Raw genomic sequence first — 21,479 nt, 5'->3', positions numbered from 1 at the left:
ACAGGGAGCGTAGCTAAACATAAACCAACTACTTTCTGGCACACTGAAAATCTCTTCAAATCGAGATCGAGTTTTCAACGCATATTAAATGCAAACTATTTCATTATTCTTTTTGTTTATAATATATGATTGAACGGGACTTCGTAGACAATTGCTAACAAACTGTCACCTCTTAAGAGAACAACAAAACCCAATTGAAGGGCAAAGGCCAGCTCTCTCAGACAAACAATTAGACTCCAACCTAATCTTGGATGAAGATAACTTCTGCTTCCGGAGATGCCCGTTTAAACCTCGCCAACTCAATCAACATATTCAACCGTCCTTCCAAAACATACGCGCAAGGCGTAACGCTCATCATCTCAAGCACGGGTGATTTCTTCAATAGAAATTTCATGAATTCCATCTCGTGTGGCACTCCGGACATATCTGTCATCTTCACAACTTTAAGCCTTCGGAATGTGCAGTCGGAAGGGCATTGTTTCTCCCAGAAATCCAAGTCGGTCGCTTCTATTGCTGCTAAAGTATTTGAAGATCCCTATGGTGGCAGTAATCACAATTAACAGAAATGTAAAACTAAACAATAGAATGTCCAACAAAAGAAGAAAGAGGGTAACCCTTCAACATGTTCACAATAACTTACCGAGATTTGAAGTTCCTTTAAGTTGGGAGCGCTCGTAATCAAGCGAAGAACAACTAGTATCTCTTTCATATCTTCGAAACTTACTTGATATAATTCGATAATCTTTAAACGTTGTAAGTAATCGGAAGAATTCCTAGGTCATTACCTATACTCAAATACTTGAAACACGGAAAATAAACAAAAGAATGTATCAATGTCAGAAACATATATGTGCTACTGCTGCTCGAGATAAAAAGAAAGGAAGAATTAACAAAACGGAAGCATCTGATAATGTTACCTTTGTAAAGTAGATATGCCCAACAAGCCTCTCAAGAAGTGGAATGCCACCAAGAAACTTGACAAAATTGCAATTTGAACTTTGCTCAAAGTGCTCAGCAATGTCGTCAGTCATATACATGGCAACAGATATGGCAACCAAAAGCGGCGTATTTTCAAGACAGATATCCTTAAATTCGCCTTCAAGACACAAGTATCTGAGATTTGGAGCGCGGATGTTTAGAGCTAAGCTATCAGAGTATGACAAAGCCAGACTCTCAAGTAGCGGGCAACTGGAAATAAGACTTTCAATTGCATCAGGAGTAACCAAAACCTGATGAAGATTGAGGCCCTTCAAACACAAAAATCCTTTAAAAGCAGGAGGCGGATCCAACTCGCAGCGAAATAGCTCCAAACGGGTCAATTTTTTACAATAAAAAAGGCACGAAGGCACCCTAAACCACTCACCTTCCCCCAACTCAAGAACCAGTTCTTTGATATCTTTCCTTGAAAGAAAAAGTATCCATTGATCTATATCCGGGCAGCTCTGCAAGTATGAAGTCTTAAGCTGGAACTTGTGAATGGGTCCTTGGTGAAGAAAGAGTGCCCGAGTAATAAAACGTATGAGGCTTTTTTCAACAAGAGCTCGGTCATTTGATAGAGTGACACATTTTTCGTCGAATGAAAGATGAGTGATAGTAGTCCATTTGTATCTCCATTTCGTTGATAAACAGCTAGTTCTTACAGCATCTCTTATTGGCAGACGCGCGAGAATGCTCTCTATAATGGCCTGAGGCAAATTGCTTATCGAATCACAACCCGAAAAATCGCCCATTTGTTCTGTATTCCAACTCAATCGACTACAAAGCAATGTAACAAAACCAATCAGCAGCTGAAGGACTTCACAAAAACTGAAATTCCACAGTACAATTACACTGATAACTCCAAAACCCCACAAGAAGATAAAAAATTGATCAAAACCCATGAATTTCCGGCATGTGTTCGATTTGCTTATGAAGAACAAAACAGGAAAAAGTAAAGAAAATTCCAACCTTCAAATTTACAGAATTTCACTATTAGAGTGAATTTAATCATTATTCATAAAGCAAATCGACAAAGAACATTACTTTCTGTGGCTTTTTTTTTTTCCCTTGTCGATTGTCATCAAACCAAACAAAACCCATCAATCAAAATTCTCAAAAATCCAAACAAACCCAATTGAATCACGGATCAGATCTTTGGAACAGAAAGATAATGAAAGCAATTCACATAAGAAAAGACATGAATGTAAAGAAAAGGAGAAGTCCCAGATACCAGTGGGCTGTGGGGAAGGATTAGACTTTCGAGCACGCCTCATGTCTCATTTCCGACTTCCCTTCCTCTCAGCGTGGCCACTTGGCCGTTGCTGTTCAAAATTTCTTTTGTTTTTCTTGTCGTGTTTTATTTTTTATTTTTTTTATTTTTTATTTTAGAAGTCAGCATCTGGGTAACAATTTAAAGAAAAATGCTAAATACTTTTTTTTTTTTTTTTTTTAACTTTTCGCATATTCACATTTAATCATGTTTGTGGCAAAAAGCAAATAACAATGTAAAATTAAAAGAGAATTGTTATCAGTACTCCAAAAATCTTATTTGGCACTCCAAACTTGCTATTATTAGAAAGAAAAATACACTTGTAAGAGTGTAAAATGAGATTTTTGGAGTGATAATAACAATTCCTAATTAAAAAGGGAATTATTAGTAACACTCCAAAAATTTCATTTTGCACTCTAAACTTTCTATAATTAGAAAGAAGAAAATACACTTGCCAGAAGTATAGAATGAAAATTTTAAAGTGCTAATAACAGTTTTCATATAAGAAAAGTAATGATCAGTCGTTTTTAAAACAAACAAATTTTTTGACGAAAGTGATTATACGAACAACATTTGAGTACAATGTGAGGGATAACATATTTCGAGTTTTAATGCGAGAAACTAAATGAAGATTTTCTTATGCATCTTGAATCATTTGCGATAAAAACTTAAAAAAGTTTAAAACTTTGCAAAATGTTAAGTGGACCTATTTTATATAAATACTAAAAACAAAATTGCACACAATACTTTATTTTAAAATGTCAATAACAATTCTGTAAAACGAAAGACTTCACAGGTCCAAATTGTAATCGAATTTGAGAAATAAAAAGGATTTATTTATAAGTAATGACCACTTCGAGTTGGCAAGTAATTGTGAATAATGCAATATTAGATTACAGTGAAATTTCTCTATTTTCATATCTGCTTTCGATACGTTAGAACTAGCAATTTTCAAAATAGCCCCCCAAAATTTCAAAATTGCAAAGGCAAGGGTCTCTACAAACTCTCAGATATAAGAACTAGAAAGCTTATGCTTTTGCTTCCACCAGCATCTCTATATGTCAAGTGTCTCTCCCGACCAGTAGGGCAGAACTGCAACGAACTTAGTTGGACCCAAAGAGGAGCAAATTAAAGTCAAAGTCGATGAGTCTGATAAAATTTTGAAACAACATCAGTTTCTAGTTAGGATACCCTTGTATATGATCACTCCTACAACTCCAACTGCCAGCGTTATTGCAAGAGGAACCGTCAAGGGTTCGGGTTGAGCTACGATGTTCTTCCTGCTGTTAGTTTTTACCGGGCGAGGTCTTTCCCCATTGCTGTCCCGGAGAAGATTGCTGAGATTGTCTAACTGATGCATGATTTGACGTTGTCCCCTCGCAATGCTTGACATCTGATAGAATGAGGAGGAAAGATGAGAAGGGAATGAACTAGTCAAGAAGGCAAAAATATGATAATATGCTTTGCTACTACTTAAACGCGTGTCATGATTTGTTAATCCTCACTTTCATTAACTGCCTGAATTTCGGTATATGAGTACGAAAGTACCTCTTCCATTACTGAAGACTCCTTAGTCAGCTGTGAGGAAGAGGAGGAATTAGGCATTATCGCCCCAGTTAACAAACCGTTGCCTAAGCCAGAAAGGAAATAAGACGTGGGAGCAGAGCCATTGCAGTTTTCAGCTTGAAGAGCCATGTTTTGTTGGCTAGGAGAGTTCTTCACGGTCAGCTTGGAATTCAGCTCTTCGATTCGATTTGTAAACTCATCCATTCTATCATTCAGCAAAGACATTTGCTCTGATAGCTGAGTCACTACTCCCTGCAATAGCAATGAGAAAGAAAAAGCAACAGTGATGAGTGATTATATTAACTTGCTGGGGCTCCAAATGCCTAAAGCAGATAAGAAGCGTTACTCTACCTGGCTTGCTAGCGTTGTTGATGACTCTGTGTTTCTCTCATCAAACCTTTGACTGCTGGAAGAATATCCGGTAAGCTTAGATGTACTTTTGTCCCGTTGGGTTGTATAGGACTGTGACATACCACTGTCCAAAATAAATTCAGGCTAAATTCAGTTTAAGGCAACCAGTGACCTTCGAATTGAAAATAAATAAAAAAGAAGATTTTGTGCTTAATGATGTCTTCTGAACAGTTACTATGTCAGTTGAAAACACTGCCAGTTGACTATGACAAAATACAGACTCAAGTCTCGTATGGTACATCTCAAACGCAGGAACTGGCCAGATTCGGTTTTCTATACCCTCACTAAAATGCATTGCACACATCTAAATTCCAATTTACACAGAACTAAACTAGACGTGAATTACAAGGATCAAACCTCTTGAGATTCTTATTTCTCATGGCAACTCTATCTGCAGTGGCTCTGGAAAGTGCTTCTTTGGGGCTTGAAACAAGATCCTCATCTAGGCTAAGTCTCGTCTTCAAATCATCTGGCAAAGCCTGCGAGATGATCAGATCAGGAATACAGACGAAAGATAAGGCATCATACACTTTGGAGCTTTATCATAGCCGGATACTCGGTGCATACAGGATAAGATGTAGTTATCATACCATGACCTCATTTACAAGCTTTTCCAGTTGAATCTGTTCAATGTACGTACGAGGAATGTATGAACCTTCCAAGCCAAGCTGCTCAGCAACACATCTTACAACTACCCGATCTTTTCCTTGCACCTTTTTGTCAATAAGCAGACAAATTAGATAAATATGAGTTACAAAATAACTACAAATGAGGGTTTAAAAAATAAAAAGATGAACAATAAGGTTTCCATTCAATGGACATGGTCGGAAATGTACAAAAAGACGAACAATAAGGTTGCCACCTAATCAACCTATAACCATTCATTCGTTCAGGCAATCAAGAAAAGAGAACCAAGATTAGCAAGTGTCCATATCGAAGCACATACACAAGACATGAAGCATCTAAGCATTAATAGGTTAACTTCAGTGAACAGAAAATAGCGGTACCTGAATATATCGACGATTCAGTTGCTCTAGCCAATCAATTTTTACACATACTCCATCGTTGGAGAATACATGGCTGCTTCTTTTAAGGATGGTTGCAATGGTGTAGCCCAAGGCCATTAGTCCACCAAGAAGACGCACACTGACCTCAAAAGTTATTCTCGGTGATATAACAAATGGGTTATCTGTCACCCATTCCTGAAATATTGTCTGATTATGTAAGCCCATGCAAAGACATTTACCAAGGCCACAATTCACAAGTGCTTGGGACTCTTTGGACAATTTAGCTAATTCAATTTTAATTGTCAGTAAGTCCTATACAATCTTTCACATTTAAAGCAAAATACAGAAACAAGTTTTGAAAGGCAAACCTCAAACATTAGACTATATTTCCCATCTTTATCCCGCATCCTCAGATATGATTGGCAAGATTCCGGATCTTCACCAGGTGGTAGAAGGTATATATCATAGGTCTCCTCCTTGACTTCTGTGTGATCTTCAGAAAAAACAGCCTTAATTTGATCCGCAGACAAGTTCTTTGCTGACTACAAGAAATGGTAACACTTAATTGTCAATTTAAATGAAAATGAAAAGACTTAAGGTTAGAAATTAATACCAACGCAACACAATAATCGAAAAATGATAAGATATTAACCTTCAAAATGTAAGTGGGGCTCTGAAATCCAGTAAACGGGTTAAACTTGTTGATAATTTTTATATGTGCTGTTTGAAGGTCTGGCTCAATAAATGCCTTGTACATTGGATATACCTGTAGACAAGAAAGAAGTTCAGACTTCTGGAAATGCATCAACCTATCAAGTGCTTAATGATATAGAGGGTTAGAAAAGTACAGTTTCAGATATTTGATGGATTATTTCTTCTGGTTCTTGGCCAGCTCTTTGTATATCCCGTAAAACCCTTTTGACAAGGTCGAAGTGAACACCACCTGTGACTGATACTCGTAAATCCAGAAAAGGTCGCAACTTTTCACTCAAAGCATAGATGCCCTCAATGATCACAATACGGGAACTTGGGACTTCAACTGTCCTGTCACCAGTAGATTCTACAATATAAGATTTAAGCTACACCAAAAAAAATATTGAAATTTGTACAAACTACAATCTCTTTGATGAATAATTTTACCAAGGTACTGTCCAAGCACCCAGGAAGCATGAAAGGTGACGTTGCAGACCATAAAAACTAGAAATTATTAATTAACAAAAATACCAAACGTTGCATAAAAAAAAAACATCAAAAAATGATCTGACTTATGAAACAAAGGGCCAAAACAAAAATTCAAGTTTTCAACAGGAAGCATAGAAAGGCTCTATAGGCTACGATTCTCAAAACGAAAAAACTGATATCTTCTTAATGATGCTTGTTCTTCAGATTCCCATGTACAATAAGCACAAAAGTATCACAATCCACTAAATCCATAACCAACAAGTAAAACACTCGGAAAATCACCATACAAATACTTGCAACAAAAAAACATAAAGTTACAAATCCACATCTAAGGGTTCTCCTGAAGTTTTAGGTGCCATATCTTCCCTAGGGTTCTACAATTCAAAAGCTTTGTCAAAGAAATCCAAGGATATGTTAATCTATCCAACCTGTAACCTGTCCGGGAACTAGACTTGAAGTCATAAACTGGAACCTCAACCTGCTTCCCTGCTTTTAAATCATTGACATTCTGGAGCAATGTGTCGTAGTCTGTCAAGCGTGGATCTGTTTTATATAAAAATATAAGCAAAAAGAAGAAAATATATTAATTATATAAACAAAAACATTGCGCACCATATTGTTCCCCAGCTTGAAAAAACTAGCCCTCAGTCATGCAAGGAACACAAACTTGAGCAGATTTATGAATAGTTCTCAAATTTAATATATGGATGGATGTCAATAAAATTTTCATGCTGTCCTCATCATGGCTAGGTAATCATTTCTACGAAGTCAGTATCATAAGTCCATCACCATATAAACATGTATCACAGAATGAATAAGGACCTTACATAATTTTCAGTTAGACTGCATAAATATTACACCGTAGCCGATCCAATTAGGAAAACTAATACAAGTACGTGTCTGTTATTGTGCTCCCTGAAAACGTATGCTAAAGCTTCATAACAAGAGAAACAAAGTAAGCTAATGATTTACCATCAAAGTTTCCATCGACAATTCGACTGGCATCATTGTAGTTGTCCATTGATATGACAGCAACGCTGGGCATAAAGTTGAGAATCTTTTCTGTAAATATAGTCTTTCCAGCCCCAGAAGGACCCGCAACTCCTACTAATATTATTCCGTCATTCTTTTGGGCCAACAACTGGCACGCACGGATTACTATAAAGAACCCCTTCTCAAATGACAAAGAACTTTGAATCGGTACAATCTCGTAAGAAGAAGAATCCCTTCGCTTAACCAATCGAACTTGATCTTTTAAAAGGCCTTGCCGTCTTTGGTGTGAATCAGAACCAGACATATCTTGAGTCATTACCGTTATGCTGGCTTCCTCAGTTCCTCTGGTAGGCAAAAGGAAAAAGGAAAGGTAAAGAGTTATACAAATGACAAAACAGCAAAAACATAAAATGAGACAACTAAAGAATGCAAGTGTGCATTGTGCAAGCTTAAGAGGCAAAACGTAACAATTAAAATTGCAGGTCACCACCACAGCCTTCTTCATAACTAAAATGCGTCTTCTTCTAGTTACTCCAAGAGATGTAACATGCATGGCATGCATCTTCTTCTAGTTACTCGAAGAGGTGTAACATGCATATGTGTGGACGCACACCTGGATGCCGATTGTGTTGGCATTTTGGATGTAAATTTAGAAATTTGAATGTCATACAAAAGTTAAGGAACTGCAATATTTTGGCATTAGCAGATATGACTTGCACCAAGAGACAATTTTCCAAACCTACGCCATTAACCAAAGATGGTTCGACTTTCCAAGGATCTCAGGGTATGGAATGCCTCTAATTAATGAACCAACAAGGCACTGACAAACGTCTGTATCATATAGCTATTTCCAGACTCCAGAGTGAGAATTACTATACTGAGTCTTAGAAGAATCAAGAATTTGACAACAATACGCCTAAAACTTTTGTCTAAGATTTCGTTCAACTTGCTACAACCACAATACTCCTTGTTGTAGTAGGATGTAACCATAGGAACTGTAGACTGCAAATGAACAAGGCATACTACATGAGTTGTAAGAAGTGCACCAAACAAAACTGTCATAGCAAAAACTCAAACTTTAAATACAAAGATCATTTCTTTTGCGCTCTCCTGAAAAACACAGGACAAAACCTTGACCCAAACAACATCCACCATCACAACAGCTTAAATTAAGGATCACCCACTTAACAAAACAGGCTCAAGAATCTGTTCTGAGTTCTGACACCCCCCGTGGATCTAAAAACGAGCGCACAAATCATAAAACAAAAAACACAGGATTACCCAGAAATTGCAATGGCAAAACAAGCAGAACCCAATTTTTGTTGAGTAAAAATTCCAATGCCGGTGTGGATCAAAACCAAAACCAATGTGTGTGCTTGTGGTGATGGGAGCAGTAACGGACTCACTTGTTATGCGGCAATGAGTCGAAGTGAGCTCAGCAACAATAACTCAGAAGGAGCCTGGCCACGGTATCGAGGTCGGTTTCTGCTTTTGCAGTATTTAATGTTTCGTTGATATTTTGCTTCCCTTGAAAGAAAGAGAGAGAAAGAGAGAGACGGAAGTTTTTGGGAGGTGGGACGAGAGAGAGAGAGAGACGAGGTATTTTATACTTTAATTCAGTTGCATATTTACAAAAAAAAATTATATATTTATTCGGATTTATTCGTTTATTTTATTTTATTTTGGTGATGTTTAACTTTTCTGGTGATGTTTATCTCGTAGTCAAAGAATTCAAGTCCTCCTAAACCACATTGAGGGTTAGGATTCCTTATTATCCTTTTACTTTGGAAATATTATGTAGGTTTACAGGGAGAAAACACATCTTTAGGTGATAATAGGACTCTTTTGTGGACATGTGTTGTGAATGTTGTTTCTTAATTTTTGACGCTTTAAATTAAGAGAGAAACATGATTTAACGTCGATATATTTGGTGTAATTTTCTCTACATGCAAAAGAACACAAAACTATCCGTTTTAATATGCAGTGAGACACGAGATAGCTATTGTTTTTTTATGTTTTTAAGCTCACTTAATCGAGGGAAAAATGTCAGTAACACAGACGTTTAATTTGTGTTCTTCAACATAAATTTCTTTTTGACGCAAAAGAACCCAAAACTATTAGTTTTAACCTACATTTTGACGCGAAGCAACAGTTATTTTCCGTTTCTTTTTATATGTTTGATCCAAATAAGAAAGAACTAAAACTTAGGAATAAACAATGACTGTCAATCCTATTAACACTTTGTTTTTTTATGTACATTTTCCAAATTTGAATCAAAGGTTCATTTAGCTCATATGGTTGTGTGGTGTACAATTGGTGTTCCATGTTTAGCATGTTTGTTTTTTTTTTTTTTTTTTTTTTTTTGGGTAATATTTAGCATGTTTGGTTAGGCAAGTTTAGTTTGATTCCTAACTAAACTCCTCTCCTGGCAAATTCCCACAGCTAATTATGTAAATGCGAATTTTAGTTAAGTGATTATATTTATATATGCGGCTCCAAATTTACAATAAATTTTCTCGTGAATCAAGAACATGACTCGATATATCAAATATTATAATATAAGTAGTTCAAATTTATTTTTTGAATATTCAACAACTTATATTATCATACTTAAGATATTCAAACAGTGTATCTAATCAACCAAAATAAACTCCAAATTTACATTGGAAAAAGGTGTTAAATGGGACCCAATGAATTTGCATATGTTCAATAATTGTCAGTGGGATGATGGGCAATTGGGCATTGGCCCTAGCAAGGCTGAAGAGGCGCCGCCGCAAGGCATTATGCTATACTGTGCATCATGGATCAAACAACAACTTTGTACTAGCGTAACATGGCTAGCTCTAGCACACATGGTACCATCATAACCATTCGTTGGTTTCGATTCGCTCGACAAATTCAAAAAGTGATTATTTCAACACATTCGTTTTCTTCTTTTCTACTTTTGAAAACTGAAAATGATAACGCGTTATTTATGTTAAATACGTGAAATATAATGCAATGTAAATACTTTAATTACAATATTATCATGCCTCTTACTGTTATAATTAAAAAAAGATCATTGAGTGTTTTTGAAACTAAAAGTACCGAAAAACTCAAATTGCAAAGAATTAGAACATATTCGAAGAAGTAAGGCTTCTTTAATTAAATTTAATTTCCAATTGACAAAAGAGATTCTCATTTCTCAGTCGTTGACTAAAAGATGTAGAAAATAAAAGAAAGGACCCGGCGGATCGAATCCACCAATTGATGCTTGTTTGTAATGGATGGGGGCATATGGTCTTTTGGACACTTTGGCAATGGCACGCACCAAATCATCCGATCAATATGTTTTCTTTCCCTTTCCTAATAAAGTGAAACAAGCAACAATTTTCAAGCGTGTGAAGAAAATCATAAGAAAAACAAAGAAAATAAAAAAGATTAATTGGGAAAGAGCAATTAAGGATGACATAGGATTTGAATACACAAAGAATTTTTGTCAACCACATATGACCAATGACCTTATAAAGTCCTCACTTTTGTTCTTCCTTGACCAATTCAAAAGAGTTTTGTTATTCAACACATATGATACGTTAATTGATTTGATTGATTTGAAATGTTAAAGAAATCTTCATAAATTCTCTGCATTTTGCAGTTTAATTTCAATTTTTGTATCAATATTATAAAATATTATGTTAAAAATATAAAGAGATAACAGATAGCTCATAGAGAATCATTTTAGATACTTTGCTTAGCATTTCTCATTGAAAGTTATAAAGAGTGCTAGTATTTTTTAACAAAGTTAATATTAACGCTTTAAAAATATCATTTTGTACTGCATGAAAGAAAAAAACATTTTACAAAACTAAATATTACTTTTTGTTAAATGATATTCTAAATTATTTTATTTATAAGAAAATATTCAAACCTAAATACAAGAAGACGAGCACACACGATGAATTGCCAAATTTATCTTTGTTTAAATATAGAAAAATGAACCCTTGTCTGAGTCTAGCTTCTAGATACGCATTAATGTATAATAAAACCCTTAGCCCCCTAAACGGGGTGGATCGAATTAGAAAATGACGTTTTCCTCTTTTTCCAAGTTGCTTCTGCGCACTAAGATTCTCTCACCTCATTTTTTTCATCTCCTTCTCTTTCTTTCTCTCACATTCTTTATTTTATTTTTCTCTTTCTATATAAAATTAATATAAGATGTTTACGTGGCTTAACCGTGACAGTTCAAATAAGAAGGGAAGGAAGGAAAGGAGAAAAAAGAAGGGAGAGAATCATGCTCTTTTGCGCACATGTCGACAAGGTCCTTTTTTTAGTTCAACACCGACTCATAATTTTGTTTTGCGGATTTTGTACGGAATATGATTCTCTCCTGCTCTTTTCTTCTCCATCTCTCATGTTTTTTATTTTTATTTTTTTAATAAAAAAATTAATATAAAATGTTGACATGACTTAATCGTGACTGTTTAAATAAGAGGGAGGAGATGAGGGAGAGGAGAGGAGGGAGAAGAGAGGGAAGATAATTACTCCATTTTGTACAAGTACCACTTGAACTAGTAAATTTGTGCGCAATTACTACCCAAACTTTATGTTTTGAGAATATACCACCATAATTTCATGGTTGGTGCAAATGTATCACCTCAGTCAGTTACCATCCATATTGTCATTAACTCAACTCATGATGCCAAGTACATGAACTAATATGAGGACAATTTAGTAAATTTGATCCATCTTGATTAGAAGAAAAGAAAATTAAAAAGTTGAAAGAATTCAAGAACAAATTAAGAAACTAAATCCCTGCACCAACTTCCCAGCTTCCACTCTCTCTCTCTCCACAATCAAAATTGAAAGTTGAAAGGGCATTGTGTGGGTCGAAAAGATTTATAGAAGCATTTTAACCTCTACTTAGCCACAATTGTATGATTCACTAGCGCCATAAATTAAACTTAGGATGTACCCTATAGAATATGAACCTAGGACGTGCCGTGTGTTTATGTACTTACTATTACGTACTAACATAGCCTTATATATGCACATGTTTAAGTAAATACCTAACATAAACAATGTAGTCATTTCATTGCATTATTAATTCAATTTTCCTTTAATCTGGTCTATAAATTCTCCTCCAACGGCAATACATAGATTTCTGGCTGATTTATTGGGATCCTTATATTGCATTTAATTCCAACTTAATTGGGGTCGATATAATTTGCTTTTAATCATTAAATATTAATCACTAAAAAGTGCTATCTATTTTCCTTTTCTGGTGAACCAAATTCGGCCTATTCAGTCTCAGTTAAAGTTCGTAGAGGCCCATGATAGCAGCCGACCTAGCTTTGCTTGCTGGATTAAGCATGTCGTGACTCGTGATCCATGCTAGAAAGTGATCTGAACGTTTTTTTTTTTTTTTTACACACAACTCTTTATTTATAACTAACGAATCAAAGAAAGAACGATGAATGAAAATCACAATTAAAAATCAATTAAAAGTCAAACTATTCGAGTTTGACTCAAAATGTTGTTGGTGTTGTGAAGCGAGTTTAATAGATATGATCACATAAGAATTAAACTCATTAGATCCATATATTAAGACTCAAAAGCATTCAGCTCATCGTGTGAGTGAATCAAACTCAAAATTTTCGGCCAGCCGTGCAAGGAGTATTGTTTTGTAATCTCTTTCAATCTTTCACTTTGCACAAGGTATTATGAACGAGGATATAAAACATTCTTATTTCATTAACTTTAAAACATAAATTAACATTTAAATTTGTGATCATTTCTTGGTATAATTATAACAAAATATGGTTTTCCAAATGAAGCTTCTCTCGTGAGGACTGGTTGCAGCATTTTTTGCATCTCTCAAGTGTTGACAAACCTGCAATTTTTTCTCACTTCTCCATTCTCAAAGCTTTCATCGTTAACAATATTTCCCAACTTCACCATCGACTCCGAAAACTGCTCGAAGAAAGCAATTGGATCAGCTGCATACTTCTTCACAATCTCCCCCGTTTCGATCCCCAACAAACTAGAGTACATTTCCTGATCTGAGTTTAGCACTCCCTCCCCTTTCAGCAGCAGTTGATAGAAAGAATTATCAAAGAGTTCGGGAGTCACGTAATCCATGGCGGTTACGTTATTGTCCCCACCAACTAGTGGGCACGTCGATCTCAGGTCGCTGAGGTGCGACTGGGACGACGGATTGAATCCTGAACTTGCTTCGAATTCGCCGCTATAAATCCTTTCTCTTACGTTCTCACACCGCGCCATGCCAATTGTGTGAGCTCCTGATATGTATATATTGAGAAAAGTTTAGCTAGCATCAATCGCCTGTGCGCATATACATGTGTTTTGAACTGTTTACGGGTGTGATGGTCACATGCATTCAAGTCCGGCTTATGTGTGAGAGGAAGGTTACATGTGACGTTAACATACAATAAAATTTGGTTTTGTTTTTCGAGTACCTGAAAGAGCCACCATATCTGTGACTGATAAGCCTTGGTAAAGAAATTTGGAGATGATTTTCAGAAGGCCTTCATTTGCAGTAGGAATGTTAGCCTCTGCAAGTTCAGGGCTAGCAGTTATGGAATCTTTTCTTCCTAGAGGAACGTCCCAATAAGGTCCACCAACCTGCAAAGTTAAAATAAAACAATAACGAAGCAAGTGTGGGTTAGGGCAGGTACTGTGTTCGCCAACTTACAAAGTAAAAAATAATGAAAGAAGCAGATGTGGGTTAGATAGTGAGTCAGTCGGTCAAGGCGGTATGTTCACCCCTTGTAACAAGTTTGAATAATCCAGGCTACCAGACGAGAACAATGAATGAAAGGGTAAGAACCCCGCTTTTGAAGAAAACTTTACAGACATACATGTGAGAGGTTTGTATTCTAATTTGTACCAGAATCACAGCATCTCTTGCAGCAATAGTGAGAAGATCAGCGCATGAAACGACTCCTGGGCATTCTGATTCGAGCTGGTTCTTGATTCTGTCAACAATTCTGAAACCTTTTAAAGAGTGTATGTTGGGCAAAGCTTTCTTCTCCCCTGTCAGGTCGATTGTGTCCTCTAGCAAAACCGATCCATCACATCCCTGTTTACACGATCCAAGAGCTCAAATGGGATTCTCTTAAATTTTAAGAATTCTACAAAAACTTGAAACTATAAACAATGGGAACCTGAACAAAACAGTCGTGGAAATGCAACCGAACTACCAAGGCAGCGTTACGAGGATCAGAGAGCACAGAACATTCCATTTCTTTCTTCACAATGTCAAACACAGTCGGACACGCAGATTTGTAGTAGTCCAACGTTAACGGAGGGTCACCTGCGCGCAAGCCAGTGCTCAAAACGGAGAAAACTAGCAGCAAAAGTTGCACAACGAAGGGTCGGAAGCCAAGGGAAGGAGCCATTTTCGGTTGCGATCGAGGGTTTTCTTGGAGGATTGGTAAGAGTGGGAGAGATGGTTGGGACTGAGAGAGATATATATAAGTGAAAAGTGCATGAAAATGTCTGCATAGCAATTTACTTGGGGAGTTTGAGTATTTGGGACAAAGACGAGTCAATTTTGGATGCAACTACTATTTGGCCCGGTTGGTGGGTTTTTCTCGGACCAGGAGTTCCAAGCAAAAGAATTAAAAAGACGTATGCTTTTTACAACAAACAATGCCTAATGACAGCTAACGTTTACCCTTTTACCTTTTACATAACTCTTGATTTAACAGTAATCAGACCGCTTGAGGGGATCAACTCACATAACACTGGTTAACTGTTATCGTGACATCCTATGCTAATAGTACAATTCTACATGGAAAAAATTACACATATCTTTTTAATATGGGACGCTACTGCAGTGTATCCATGTCATAAAAGTTTTGTTACTGGTTGAGGCTTCTTGCTCACTATCTTCTGGAAAAAGAAAAAGGTCCAGCATGTAAATCTGTTGTACAAAAAGTTCGAATATGGCGTGGACTTGTTCATAGGTGGATTAGGTTAAACGGTGAAGTATGTACTCTTGTCTTAATTATTCATCTTTTTGTAGTAATGTTTGGTTGGAAAAATCGGATTTCAATTTGTTCGGGCAAAGAACTCGGATTAGTGATCGAGTTGCACGCCATCCTTGTTAATGTTTCTTTACACACAAGAATGCATTCTCTCGATTATTTCTTAATATATGTGATTAAGTGCATGATTAATATATGATTTGTCTCACCTTTCACGTGTTAAAATACAATAAACCGATCAAACCGATGCGTTTTGGAGGAGATATCCTTGTGTTTGCTTGTCTATGTCACTTCACCGTTCGTCCAAGACACATACACAAAAGAATCCTTTGCATTAGGGTCCACACGAGCTCATTTTGGTAGACCCGAATGCATGAAATCTTTTGTGCGTGTTTTGGGCTGATGGATGAGGAGGGTCGAATTGTCAGACCCAAAAAGTTTCTCATATCATATCGCATCATCTCGTGTTATTTGTCTGCGATGCCACCGTTTATAGAGAAGTCTCTCTCCAAAATTGTACTCAAATATCAACATTCAATAAGTTAATTAATCTTAGTACTTGAGCTCGTTTGTGAGTGATTTTAAAATGATTGACCGCGCTTCTACTAAAAATGATTTTAGAATCAACTCTTAGTAAAAATACAAGTAAATTCTGAAAAAACATTCAAAGTTCTTTCTGCACGAAGCATATAACTTTAAAAACTTTTAGAATCCAAAATTATTTATGTTAAAAGCACTTTCAGTCATTTAAAAGCGCTTCCAAACAATCTCTTAACCCTTAAGCAACAAACATGCAGAAGGCAAACAAAGCAAGGCTTGAATAGTTGGATTACCTCATTGACAAGATTTGGGAAGCTGTTGGCAAATTTGAGCTCCCCCGAAATGATTTCTACACACTAATTTTCTCGTCTCGCACAGTTTTATTTATTTCAATCCCTTAATTCTCTTTTAAATCTTATCAAATCCATATATCAGAAAAACGAAATTCGAATGACCAATACAACAACATTGCAGAAAATTCAGAATTTCTACGAACCTAGAAACATGTCAAGTATACAAATCAGAATCAGAAGGATGATGGTGATCCTTATCTTGCCCTAGAATCACATAATCCCCGCAACCAGAATCAATGCTCAATTCCAAATCAAGGGCACGGAAGATGTGGGACCTGATCAGGGACAGCACCGGAGCTCCGAATTGCGGCCATGTCATGCAGAGCGCCGCCCTGATGTTCTTGATTTCGCACGCGGCCAACAGCGCCGCCCCCAGCCCATCCACGACGCTGCCCGACGGGAAATACTCCAGCTTCAAAGACGGCGCCTTTCTTTCCGCGGTGGTCTCCAGCTTGAACGCCGCCGCCTCGTCCCTCGAGAGCTTACCGCGGAAGTTCAGGGTCTGGACCGAGTCGAGAATCAGGACCCTCTGGGGGACGATCTGATGAGAAGTGAGCAGCTTGGCCACGGCGTGGCATCTCTCGGCGGCGATTGGGCACTGGAAGGAGACGAGAAGGGTTGGGGATTCAGGGTTTCGGGGGTTTGGGAGGGAGTAGATGTTGCAGGACTTGTCTGTGAGAGAGGGGTCGATTGAGTTGCCGGAGAAGGGGGTTTCCGGGAGGATTAGGGTTCCGATTAGGGATTTGGAGGAGACGCTGTGGAAGAGGTGAAGGGATGGGGAGGATAGGGCGACGATGAGAAGAGAGGGGCGGATAGGGAACTCTGCCGCCGCTCCGTCAGGGTTTTGAGAGAACAAGAGGAAGGGAGAGGGAAGGGGCGGCGACGGAGGTGTGAAGTTGTTGAGATCTTCCTGGAAGAACCTCGATGGTGGCGGAATCTCAGTCAGTACATCTTCCATGGCGTATCAAATGTGGAATTATCAGAAACCCTAGGAGATGAAGACGAGTTAAACGACGTCGTAACCAGTTCACAACTTTAAATCTGGCTTTGTCTAGTGACTCTAGTCTAGTAGCTGAAGCCTGAAGGCAAAGGAATATTGGGGAAAAAGTAAGAGCGGGGAGAGCAGAAGGAGGACGATGTCGTTTTGGTACAAATTATAAACGTATATATCTTATTCTCCAAGAAAAATACAATTGTCCTTTCTGCAGTATCACTAATTAGTAAAATTGATTTTCTTTTAGTAAATCAATAACGTTTATGAGTTAAATAGTTAATTATATTTAATAATACGTATCTTCCCTAAATGATTTATTTTCTAAATATAATTACGAGAAACAAAGATAAAACATGTTACACAAACAACACGGACAGTTAACAACGGAGATTAGGAGATTGTAAAGACAGCTTTCAAGACCTAATTACTTAAAGAAAACGAAAATTTTTGCTAATCACGGATGCTTTAGAAAAGAAATGATCCATTGTATTCACAAAAACCTTACAGCTGACTCGAAAAAGTGCACAAATATTACAGTTGCAATTACGCATAAAATTCCTTGCATTAGCATATCAATCATGCCAGCAGATTCAAATTGAAGGCAGTGAAGGGAGAGCTGAGTCAGAACCAAACTTCTGCACCCTTGCCACTTTGTTCATTCAACCTGCTTCCGTACTGTATCTCGGTTAACTTATCATCCCTGCAATCACGACGCGCTTCTTCCACCAAAATCGTTTCACCATCGAAAGAGTACATCGAGTGTTGCAAACGTAAGATGTTCCTTGTCTGCAGGAAATATGAAAACTACATTCATCGGTCTAACTAGCAACGGAAATAAAGCATACAGCAGTTTTTAGGTGTCTCGTTTCTTTACATGTATGACATGTGCTACTAAAATAGTGTAACAGCTGCCTCAAGTTCTATGATTACGGGAATTCAACTTGAAAATGTGGTTTCTTTCTTGTGGAATCCCCATGTCTTCCCTAAATTTAAGAGCACATTTGCCTGAGGGTCACGGTGTGGCTGTATATTATGTTTCTCAGTTAATCTTCGTGATCATCTTCTTCGCCTTCAGAATCTATACAGAGAAAATCGATAAAGAAACAAAAAGCAAGGATCAGGCAACGAACTAAGATGATGGATAATCAAAAGAGAACCAAATCATAAGTGAAAATTATTGACTGACTTTACGCTACCATTGTAAAGAAATTATTCTACAATGCTTAACTATAAATAGAGAGGGATGCAGGTGCAAATACATCGGTGCCTTGTAATCAAATTATGTACTTTGTATATGACAAAACAGGAAGGAAATACGACAATTCACTCACCTGACCGAACATCGTCACTAAGCTGGCCTCTTGCTTGGATTTGTTTAACAAGCATCCGATACATCAAGACCCACCAGAATATGTGAATTACAAGCAAGCTGTATAGGAGAGTATTGAACACATAGTAATATATTGGTCCATCTATAGAGTGTTTGTCCATGTCCAATGTCAGGAGAACTTCATAGCTGCCAGAAAAAGAAGCAAGCAAAAATGAATAGAAGATAGACCGAAGGTTCGTTGTAGAACTACTAATGTCTGTTCTTTCATAAAAAAATTGAATATGATATGTCACTTTAATATAGGTTAGTATAAGTTAAGCATCAAGTTAGACAAACCTTGTACTCCAAAGGATCCAGAATGGATAGTAAACGAGTCGCAGTATGATCCAAGACAATACAAAAAGAATAAACGCAACGCTAGCAGTCCTTTCAGCACCACTGTATTTGGACATCTTCCCTACCTCCAGAAACACATCATTAGCATCATGAAGAGCTAAAACAATTGAACCCACACGGGCAAACCTGCAAGAAACAGGAGAAAGTGATTAAATTTAACACATTGTAATACATAGTTAATATTTCTTTATATTTTCCTACATGTTTTAACCCGAATACCTGTAGTGCTTGTATAATAATGCTAATACTTAAACCCTCCTTCATACCTTTTCTAGGTTTTAGTATTCTTGTTTTGTTGGTTTTGTGACCAAGAACATGAGAAAGCTACAAACTCACGCCATCAGAATATACCTGAAAATGTAAGACAGCACAATGAGAATGACAGAAGCTACGTGATGGCTCATGGATACCCCAAAGTCGGAACGCCTTGTTTCCCAGAAAATCAAAGCAAATATGGAGTATGTGTAAAATCCAGCACAATACATATAAACCCCCTTCAATTTCAACCTGAAATTCATATGTAGCATTTTATGGAGGATAAAGCTCAGATTTCATATGAATGCCTTTTTTAAACAAACACAAACACGACATACATTCTAATTAAGACTTACTTCATTTTCTGGTCAGGCCAGACCTGGTCTCCCGGTCCTACCCAAAAGTATTTTGTATTTGTAAACCAAGGCTCATCATAAGTTACAAGAAGGGCTAGAAACTCTGCTGAAAGAAAATATATGCATTTCCATGCTGACTCCTTGAATTTTCTAATCTTCTTCCTTTGTTCATAAGTTTTTACATCCTGTTTCTGAAGGCCCTTTCCAAAAATTAACCGCCTCCCCACTTTCTGCAGTATGAAATATAAATCAACACTGAGTAAATAAAGATCTTAAGGGAAAGAAAGTAGTCAAGTTCACATTCCTTGATTAGGAATATATATAGAGTACTAGGAGATAAGAATGAAACAAGTAATCAAACGTTTAACTGAAAAGTAATGGAAAACGAAAGCTGCCCTGGAAAACTTTAGCTCGGGTGGAGAATAGGCTGTACATTTTACACAGCTAAGTATAGCATTCGAGCATAATCAAGAACATCAGTATTTTTAAGCAGAAGCATTCACCGCCAACATATAGCTAGTGTGAGAGAGAAATGGAGAAAAGTAACCGATCCTCTTAAACAATGATCTTACGCCAACAATCAACACTGAGACCCTTACGTTTATCGATCTGGCCATACAAACTAATCGGTCATATTCAGGACGACTACTATAAACGGTTTAAGTTGCTTGTCGGAAATAAAAACATCAGCACCAAACCAATACAGAAAGCAAACAACTTTAGTTTTACATTGCTTTTATGGCACTGATGAAAAAGGGGCTGGTACAATTTTGACACAATCATTAACATTAATCGACATCGGAGGAGCTTCTCACTCGAAACTTCCCATGTAAAACAAGTTGTTCTCTTTCTAATCCTTTTCATTGATTAAAAGAGAATACAAGATGCAGCAGAAACAGGACCTAAAGGAAACTGAGAGACAATGCAAACAAACACTGAATCTCAAAGACCAGAAAACCAGTCAAACCACTTCAAAAACAATAACTCATATCGCGCTGACCAATCTGGCATTCAATCATGCTAATCAAATAACATAAAATTAAACACAACCCATCAAATACAAGTGTATTTCCGACATAGGTCAACCAACATGACACTAAAAAACATCATTAACGATCTAAAATGTCTGATAAACAACATTGATAACATCAGTAAGCTACAAAAAATAAAAACTTGAGCTGCTCCAATCAATGTTATGTACCTCAAAGACGAATCTATCCAGAAAAAATCGGACAGTTGGGAAGTAGAGGACGAACAGAGGAAGAATTACGAAATCTTCATACGCTGGGTAGGCTTCTTCCTCCCAATCAATTGTCCTCAAGTATTCCGTCAAACCCATCTCGGGTTTCACTTCTCCCGTGATCCAAATTTTACCAGGAAACAAACAAGTCGCTAGCTTTGGGTCGGATAGAGAGGCAGAGACATCCAGGGGCACTGGTATCTCTCCCTCTCAATCTGCAATTCTGAAAAGTCACAAATACTGAAAAGGCAACAAATAAACTAGACTAAACTAAACTAGTTTGGTGCATTGTCGGACTAAAAAATAAATAAAATAACAAATTATATTATTTAATATGAAAATTGTTATTAACATTCCAAAAATCTCATTCTACACTCCTCACAAGTGTATTTTTCTTTCCTATTATAGAAAATTTAGAATGTATAATGAGATTTTTGAAGTGCTAATAACAACTCCCTTTAACATATATCTAATAATATTTTATTATTAATTCAACTTTTTTTTCCCTAAAAATTTGAACACACTTCTACCTCTCTCTAGAGAGTTCTTTACTTTTGTTCCTCTTTGGTTCCGTCCCCAATACTTTCCCTTCCTCCCATCTTTTTCCTACAAAAAGCTTC

At 37.0% G+C, this 21,479-nt stretch overlaps 4 protein-coding genes and 1 pseudogene across 5 annotated transcripts; all 5 read right to left on the bottom strand.

Moving 5' to 3' along the window:
• Nucleotides 1-71: 71 nt before the first annotated feature.
• Nucleotides 72-2,335, bottom strand: LOC137738061 (F-box/FBD/LRR-repeat protein At1g13570-like; annotated as a pseudogene).
• A 756-nt stretch (nucleotides 2,336-3,091) lies between these two features.
• Nucleotides 3,092-8,995, bottom strand: LOC137737677 (inorganic pyrophosphatase TTM2-like). Its single transcript, XM_068477220.1, has 12 exons — nucleotides 8,814-8,995; nucleotides 7,387-7,751; nucleotides 6,843-6,957; nucleotides 6,081-6,276; nucleotides 5,885-5,998; nucleotides 5,601-5,774; nucleotides 5,233-5,427; nucleotides 4,816-4,938; nucleotides 4,583-4,704; nucleotides 4,166-4,289; nucleotides 3,797-4,066; nucleotides 3,092-3,641 (listed from the first exon to the last, which is right to left on the bottom strand). Exons 2-12 carry the CDS (start codon nucleotides 7,721-7,723, stop codon nucleotides 3,420-3,422), a joined length of 1,992 nt encoding a protein of 663 aa, XP_068333321.1. The 5' UTR covers nucleotides 7,724-7,751; nucleotides 8,814-8,995; the 3' UTR covers nucleotides 3,092-3,419.
• Nucleotides 8,996-13,115: 4,120 nt separating this feature from the next.
• On the bottom strand, nucleotides 13,116-14,861 carry LOC137738412 (peroxidase 11-like). The gene is made up of 4 exons (XM_068478049.1): nucleotides 14,571-14,861; nucleotides 14,294-14,485; nucleotides 13,863-14,028; nucleotides 13,116-13,685 (listed from the first exon to the last, which is right to left on the bottom strand). The coding sequence occupies exons 1-4, from the start codon at nucleotides 14,802-14,804 to the stop codon at nucleotides 13,261-13,263; spliced, it is 1,017 nt and encodes a 338-aa protein (XP_068334150.1). The 5' UTR covers nucleotides 14,805-14,861; the 3' UTR covers nucleotides 13,116-13,260.
• Nucleotides 14,862-16,336: 1,475 nt separating this feature from the next.
• Nucleotides 16,337-17,401, bottom strand: LOC137737821 (uncharacterized). Its single transcript, XM_068477389.1, has one exon. It carries the CDS (start codon nucleotides 17,244-17,246, stop codon nucleotides 16,443-16,445), a length of 804 nt encoding a protein of 267 aa, XP_068333490.1. The 5' UTR covers nucleotides 17,247-17,401; the 3' UTR covers nucleotides 16,337-16,442.
• A 345-nt stretch (nucleotides 17,402-17,746) lies between these two features.
• LOC137738017 (ceramide synthase 1 LOH3-like) lies at nucleotides 17,747-21,088 on the bottom strand. Of its 2 annotated transcripts, XR_011068854.1 has the most exons (7): nucleotides 20,821-21,088; nucleotides 19,620-19,849; nucleotides 19,360-19,515; nucleotides 18,949-19,134; nucleotides 18,614-18,798; nucleotides 18,157-18,360; nucleotides 17,747-18,068 (listed from the first exon to the last, which is right to left on the bottom strand). XR_011068854.1 is itself a non-coding variant. In XM_068477616.1 (6 exons), the coding sequence occupies exons 1-6, from the start codon at nucleotides 20,956-20,958 to the stop codon at nucleotides 18,326-18,328; spliced, it is 930 nt and encodes a 309-aa protein (XP_068333717.1). In that variant the 5' UTR covers nucleotides 20,959-21,088; the 3' UTR covers nucleotides 17,747-18,325. The 2 variants fall into 2 exon arrangements, 1 of the variants encoding a protein (XP_068333717.1); XM_068477616.1 differs by having other exon boundaries at nucleotides 17,747-18,360.
• Nucleotides 21,089-21,479: the final 391 nt, after the last annotated feature.

Source organism: Pyrus communis, chromosome 6 (assembly GCF_963583255.1).
Source record: "Pyrus communis chromosome 6, drPyrComm1.1, whole genome shotgun sequence".
Lineage (NCBI taxonomy): Eukaryota > Viridiplantae > Streptophyta > Magnoliopsida > Rosales > Rosaceae > Pyrus > Pyrus communis.
Note: the sequence above shows the minus strand (reverse complement) of the source record. Positions and strands in the feature narration are given on the sequence as shown.

Excerpts from the sequence above, each read along its gene's own strand:
- LOC137737677 (XM_068477220.1), bottom strand. The coding sequence starts at position 7,723 with ATGACTCAAGATATGTCTGGTTCTGATTCACACCAAAGACGGCAAGGC. Across the intron at positions 6,277-6,842 it reads AGTTCCCGGACAGGTTACAG|GACAGTTGAAGTCCCAAGTT; the intron begins GTTGGATAGATT and ends TACTGGTGACAG. Across the intron at positions 5,999-6,080 it reads TCCATCAAATATCTGAAACT|GTATATCCAATGTACAAGGC; the intron begins GTACTTTTCTAA and ends TCTTGTCTACAG.
- LOC137738412 (XM_068478049.1), bottom strand. The coding sequence starts at position 14,804 with ATGGCTCCTTCCCTTGGCTTCCGACCCTTCGTTGTGCAACTTTTGCTG. Across the intron at positions 14,486-14,570 it reads TCCACGACTGTTTTGTTCAG|GGATGTGATGGATCGGTTTT; the intron begins GTTCCCATTGTT and ends TCGTGTAAACAG. Across the intron at positions 13,686-13,862 it reads AGATATGGTGGCTCTTTCAG|GAGCTCACACAATTGGCATG; the intron begins GTACTCGAAAAA and ends TATACATATCAG.
- LOC137737821 (XM_068477389.1), bottom strand. The coding sequence starts at position 17,246 with ATGGAAGATGTACTGACTGAGATTCCGCCACCATCGAGGTTCTTCCAG.
- LOC137738017 (XM_068477616.1), bottom strand. The coding sequence starts at position 20,958 with ATGGGTTTGACGGAATACTTGAGGACAATTGATTGGGAGGAAGAAGCC. Across the intron at positions 19,850-20,820 it reads TGGATAGATTCGTCTTTGAG|AAAGTGGGGAGGCGGTTAAT; the intron begins GTACATAACATT and ends TTCATACTGCAG. Across the intron at positions 19,135-19,359 it reads GTGCTGTCTTACATTTTCAG|GTTTGCCCGTGTGGGTTCAA; the intron begins GTATATTCTGAT and ends TGTTTCTTGCAG.